The sequence below is a fragment of the Apaloderma vittatum genome, unplaced genomic scaffold (genome assembly GCF_000703405.1).
Source record: "Apaloderma vittatum isolate BGI_N311 unplaced genomic scaffold, ASM70340v1 scaffold3659, whole genome shotgun sequence".
NCBI lineage: Eukaryota > Metazoa > Chordata > Aves > Trogoniformes > Trogonidae > Apaloderma > Apaloderma vittatum.
Genome location: NW_009736861.1, coordinates 1 through 5,681, shown reverse-complemented (window position 1 = coordinate 5,681; position 5,681 = coordinate 1). Strand labels below are relative to the sequence as shown.

The 5,681-nt window shown below is 45.1% G+C and overlaps 1 protein-coding gene across 1 annotated transcript in view; it reads left to right on the top strand.

Moving 5' to 3' along the window:
* The window catches only part of BACH2 (BTB and CNC homology 1, basic leucine zipper transcription factor 2), a 150,752-nt gene extending 147,600 nt beyond the window's left edge, over positions 1-3,152 (top strand). Inside the window, 1 exon segment of the mRNA XM_009877116.1 lies at positions 2,673-3,152. Within this exon segment, the coding sequence (XP_009875418.1) occupies positions 2,673-3,152 (480 nt within the window).
* Positions 3,153-5,681: the final 2,529 nt, after the last annotated feature.

Here is a 5,681-nt window from a genome sequence, read left to right as displayed (position 1 = left end):
GGGTGTTGATGGACAGCCGGCTGAACATGAGCCAGCAGTGTGCCCAGGTGGCCAAGAAGGCCAAAGGCATCCTGGCCTGTATCAGGAGTAGTGTGGCCAGCAGGACAAGGGAAGTGATTGCCTCCTGTACTTGGCACTGGTGAGGCCAGATCTCAAACACTGTGTCCAGTTTTGAGCCCCTCACAAGAAGGACATTGAGGTGCTGGAGTGTGTCCAAAGAAGGGAAGCGAAGCTGGTAAATGGTCTAGAGAACAAGTCTTAATGAGGAGCGACTGAGGGAACTGGGGTTGTTTAGCCTGGAGATAAAGAAGTTGAGGCAAGACCTTATCACTCTTTACAACTACGTGAAAGGAGGCTGTAGCAAGATGGGGGTTGGTCTCTTCTCCCAAGTAAGAAGCAATAGGACAAGAGGAAATGGCCTCAGGTTGCATCAGGGGAGATTTAGATTGGACATTAGGACACATTTCTTCACGGAAAGGATTGTCAAGCGCTGGAACAGGCTGCCCAGGGAAGTGGTTGAGTCACCATCCCTGATGGTATTTAAAAGACGTGTAGATGTGGTGCTTACAGACATGATTTAGTGGTGGATCTGGCAGTATGGTGTTAATGGTTGGAGTCCATGATCTTAGAGGTCTTTTCCAACCCAAGTGATCCTATGATCATGGAGATTGCCTTGTTGTCTTTGGTCCATTTTGTGAGCAGTAATTTTGAGTCTCTTGAATTATGTGGTGGTGCTAGAGTTTAACAGTTTTTCGCTTGGCTGGGTCTTTTTTATGAAAGACCTCCTTCCCCCCCTGCACTTACTTCCTGTAAGTCACTCATCTTCTTGACACAGATGGTTTCAGAGCAGAGAGTGAGTGAAATGGTCGTATGCTCTCAGTTTGATAGGGTTTTTTTTTTTGCCTGCTTTCCTTCACTCATCCATCTACCCACTCACATTCCCTTTTTTCCCTGAAAACTAACAGCATATTCTCTTCCATAATTCATTATCTCAAGATGTACTTGAGCATCTGTTTATTTTTTTATTATTTTTGTGCTTCCTTGATAGATTTATCAATATTTTAGCAGTTGGTTCTTTTCATGTGCACTGCTCTCTTTCTCATTCGCACAGCTGTATGCTTCTATAGTGTGGGCTTCAGACCCAGAGCAATACTGTCAGCTGTCAACAACCACCCATGTTTGGATTATCTGAGTTGTGGAGTTTTCACACCTCAGATGCTGAGGCAGCTTAGGTTTAGCAGTGTTACTCGGTGAGGTACGTGGCTGTGCTGCTTTGGGGGCCAGCTCAGCTCTGGAAATAGCTCTGGTACTTTACAAAATCTCGTCTTCTCTCTTGAGCTGTGTGCTCACTTTCCTGGGAGAGAAGGTGATGGAGCAGGACCATCCCAATTAGCCTGCACTGAGTCAATCCCCGTTTTTAGAGGTGTAGCCACAGTCTGGGTCTGGCTCTGTGCCTGACCCTCCCCTCCAGTCTGCCTCCTGAACACCCTGCAGAGCGTCTTGCTGGCCGCATGAACTCTAAGCTGGAGATGACTCCCACCGCAGGACGTCGCACAGCACCCCGTGCCAGCTAGATCTGAGGGCCTTACCGGTGCTTTGCTGGATGCAGAACAACCTGAGCTCCTTTTCTGTTTTCAAATCCTGCATGAAGAAATCATAGAATCATAGAATGGCCTAGGCTGGAAGGGACCTTAGAGATCATCAAGTCCAACCTCCCTGTTTTGGGCGGGGACACCACCTCTTGACTAGACCTGGCAACACATGGGGACCGAGCGGGAATCGAACCCGCGACCTCGGTGCTGATCCTTATTGCCAGCACCACGCTCAAATAAATCCCACCAGACTCTCTCACTCTTCGTCCTCATTGGTGCCATCCTGTGACCCACCTGACCCCCTCCTAGAGCAGCCCGCTGGCACAGGGAACCTCTGAAAGCGTGCTTGGCTAGATGTTGCTAGGGGAGGACATTTGGGAGCACAGGAGGCAGAGCTTGAGCAGAACAAAGGGGAAATGACATTGAGCTTATTCTACTGAGTGTTAAGAAGCCCACCAGCCTTTCGGGTTTCCATGTAAGTCTTCATAAAAATATCCTAAGTCAGACACAAACCATTAAGCACCGAGACATAAGAAAACAAGCTGTGGTGCCTACCATAGAGCACACGCTCACATCCGCTCCTCTGAATAACACCTCTCAGTGGTAACAGGGGTTCAGCTGGCACACAGATCAAAGCAGGTGCACCCAGTCTGACCAACTCATCCAGCAGTTAGAGCGTGAACTGAACTTCTGCAACATATCCTCCCTTCAACTAAGCCCTCTTTTCTTGCTGTTTAGGTGAGTAATAGCTTTTCTCTGTCAAAATGTTTCTTTTGGAGCTTTTTTTTCTATCATCCATCAAGCAGCCTTAGTCTATAAGGGAAACTAACAGTCTCTTGGGAATAACTTGTGACTCTATCTGCTTCTAATTCAAATGTTTTTCTCCAGATGTTTCCCAAGCCACAGTCCACACTGACCTCGTAGTAGTCGAATACCTGGTGTCTTTGTGACTTTTCTGCTGCTCATATAAAAATAACTGCACCGTGTTGGTGTTCCTCTTGGGTGCCGATGCATACATTTTCGAGCGTGCAGCCGGCAGATGGCCTCTCCTCCACCTAAGATGTCTTCGTTCTTTTTCAGGTCTGTGAGAAAGAGAAATTGCTCTCAGAAAGGAACCAGCTGAAAGCAAGCATGGGAGAATTGTTAGACAACTTCTCCTGTCTTTCCCAAGAAGTGTGTAGAGACATGCAGAGCCCGGAACAGATCCAAGCTCTCCACCGATACTGCCCTGTTCTCAGACCCATGGATCTCCAGGCAGCCACCACCATCAGCCCCTCCCCAGCTGGCGTGGAGCAGGGCCTGGTGACCTCCCAGTGCGTCGGGGAAGGCATGCAGTGCTGCTCGGAGCAAGGCTCGGTGCAACTGGGAGCGCCCTGGCTGCCCAACAACATCTCAGAAAATTGTTCGGCCGGCGGGGGGTTGGATGGAGCCGACACAGGTACTTACCCCGAGAGAGAGCTTCCACCTGAGCAGAGCAGCCAAACGGTCACGGTAGACTTCTGTCAGGAAATGACTGATAAATGTACAACAGATGAACAACCTAGGAAAGATTACACCTAGTGACTTGTAACCTTAACGTTACACCTGGTCAGGTGTTCTTCAGTCAGCCAGTGGCAGTGTTCATTTGTTGTCTAGAAGAACGTATTTGGTGCACACTACAGTGGTCTTAGCAGCAATACTGTTTTTAAGTATTCCCTCCTCTCTACAAGCAGGAGTTCTCTTCACAATGGTGCTATCCCTCGCTCAGGCAGGGAACGAAGCAGTGGCGACACTGTCTGTTTTTGTATGTTGATTTCAATCTTAACAGGGATGGACATAACACCTCTGAGGACCCAACCGCAGCTTTTTTTCTCAGTGGCCCATGTCACAAAACCCTAACTCAGGAATTTCCTCTGAATGTTCAATTTTTCATTGAAGACAGCTTCTTTACACATCAAAGTTTTATAGCTAAACTGTACATATTATATATAATATATATAAAATATATATATCCATATGCAAAAGTCCCTGCATGCCTCAATTTTTCTCATCCTACAAACTGGAAGCTTTCATTTCTATTGTATAAACAAGTTCCAACATTCCTTTTTGTCTTCAATGCTAGAACTAGTTTGGTAACTTGTTACACGATTTTTTTTTTCCTCGGTTCGCAGTTCAGCAATATCATTCGATTTGTACTTATTTATAAAATTTTAATGTTGGAAACTTATTTGAGATTTTATTATAGACAATTTTTTTGGCACAGCCATTTTGTGCCACTTGAGCAACGTGGAGTTATTTTATTTTCTTGCAGATACTGTACAGTAATGGTCAACTTTGCCACTTGCACTGAGTTTCTGGTCAAACCTCTTTTCATAAATGAAGTCACGACTTCAGTATAACTTGAGTATATGGTTTTCTTTGCTTTATGGCTTAAAGAAAATAGAAAAGTTTTAGCTAATAGACAAACACTCAGGAGCTCATTATGTAGTAAAAACGGTCTTGCCAAATACTGAATTCACTATACAATTTGTAGAGAGAATCTGCTTGAATTATTTTTGTATTCAGACTTCTTTCTGTTTCACAAACCAAGTTTAAGTGCTGTTAATGATGCTTTTGGATTCTTATAGGGGAGAGTATATTTCACTCTTTTGAGAAAAAGGTATTTGACAACTGGATCAGTTCATCATACGTTCCGCGAAGTAAAGCAAATGGAGATCACATCAATATGCTTGGGGGGGCTTTTTCTCCAGCCCTGCTCTGCATCCTTTACTCATGGAAGCAACTGCTGCTCCGGCTAGTCCCCAGAGCCTCACCTCAGCTGTCCTCAGCTGTCACCTGTTCTCCTCACCAGGCCCGAGCTGCAGAGGTGGGTCTGGGAAAGTCCGTGGTCCTGCCCGGGTAGGCGGAGCTGCAGGATCAGAGCCCTGGCCGTTGACTTTGGTTTCCTTACAGAAGTCAAGTTTAGAGCTGTCTCCTCTGTGAGCAAAACGTACACCTGCCAACACCCAATTCGGTCGCTTGCCCATCAAATTCTTGCGTGCCAGGATCCTCTCGTCCTGCAGCGTTGCCCTCAGCACAAACCGCGGCTTAAAAGAGCGCTGTCTCGAAGGAGACTACTCAGTGAATTGGCTTAGTTGTAACTATATTGGATTTGTATCTTAAGCGATGTTGACTCATGTTATGACTGTGTGAGACAGCAGCTTTCCAAGCATAACATCTGTATGTACAGTGTAGACAGAAAAACATCCTCTTAATGCTTTTTTAATAATTATTATTATTCTAAGTGTACTGAGTTTTTATTTTGTGGTTCTTTGCCCTACGTGTGCCAGGTTGTGTGGCTTTATCAATGACAACTGTCATGTGCTTTACTGGCTGATATTGTTTGTTCTCGCTGAAAAAAAAAAATTACCAGCTGTTCACACCTATTTAAAAAAAATTAAAAATGGGAGGAAGCAGCTTCTCAGAAGCACTAAGTGATAATGTGGGCTTCTGCGCTAACGTTTACACTAGAGGTGTGCACTGGTGGTTTTTTGAGGCACTCAGTAGATCAGCAGCTTGACCCTGGAGGAGGAATCAGCTCCCTCTCTCCATTTCTTCCATCTTCAGACTGTGCTCATGGACCGTCGCTCACTCGCCACAAAGTCTTGCTTTTATCCTCTTCACCCAAACTATTGTAGCCAAGCTACCGAGGAGGAAGTGCGTATAGCATGTGCCATGTTTGTTGAAAATACTTTTTTTCCCCGCATGTACAAAGAAAAACTAGTATATAATGTAGGAGAATATTTATGTTTAAGTATTAATCATTACTGTACAAAATCCTTACCTTTAAATGTTCAGAAATATACAAATGCCATAAACTCCTAGTTCACACGGTTGAAAAGGGGGGAGGAGTCATCCTTTCTTTTTAAAAGAGCTTAACCTAAAAATATCTGAACCCTCTCCCAGCCGTCTTTTGCAGGTAAAGGACTCGGAAGATCTTTGGTGGCAGTGGGGGATGGGATTTGATTTTCCTTTGAATTTGTTGACGTTGCAAAGCAGTTCTGTGCTTCGCAGAGAAGTTTTGTTTCTATGAGACCATGGTGAAAACTAGAATTTAAAACTAAATGTGAA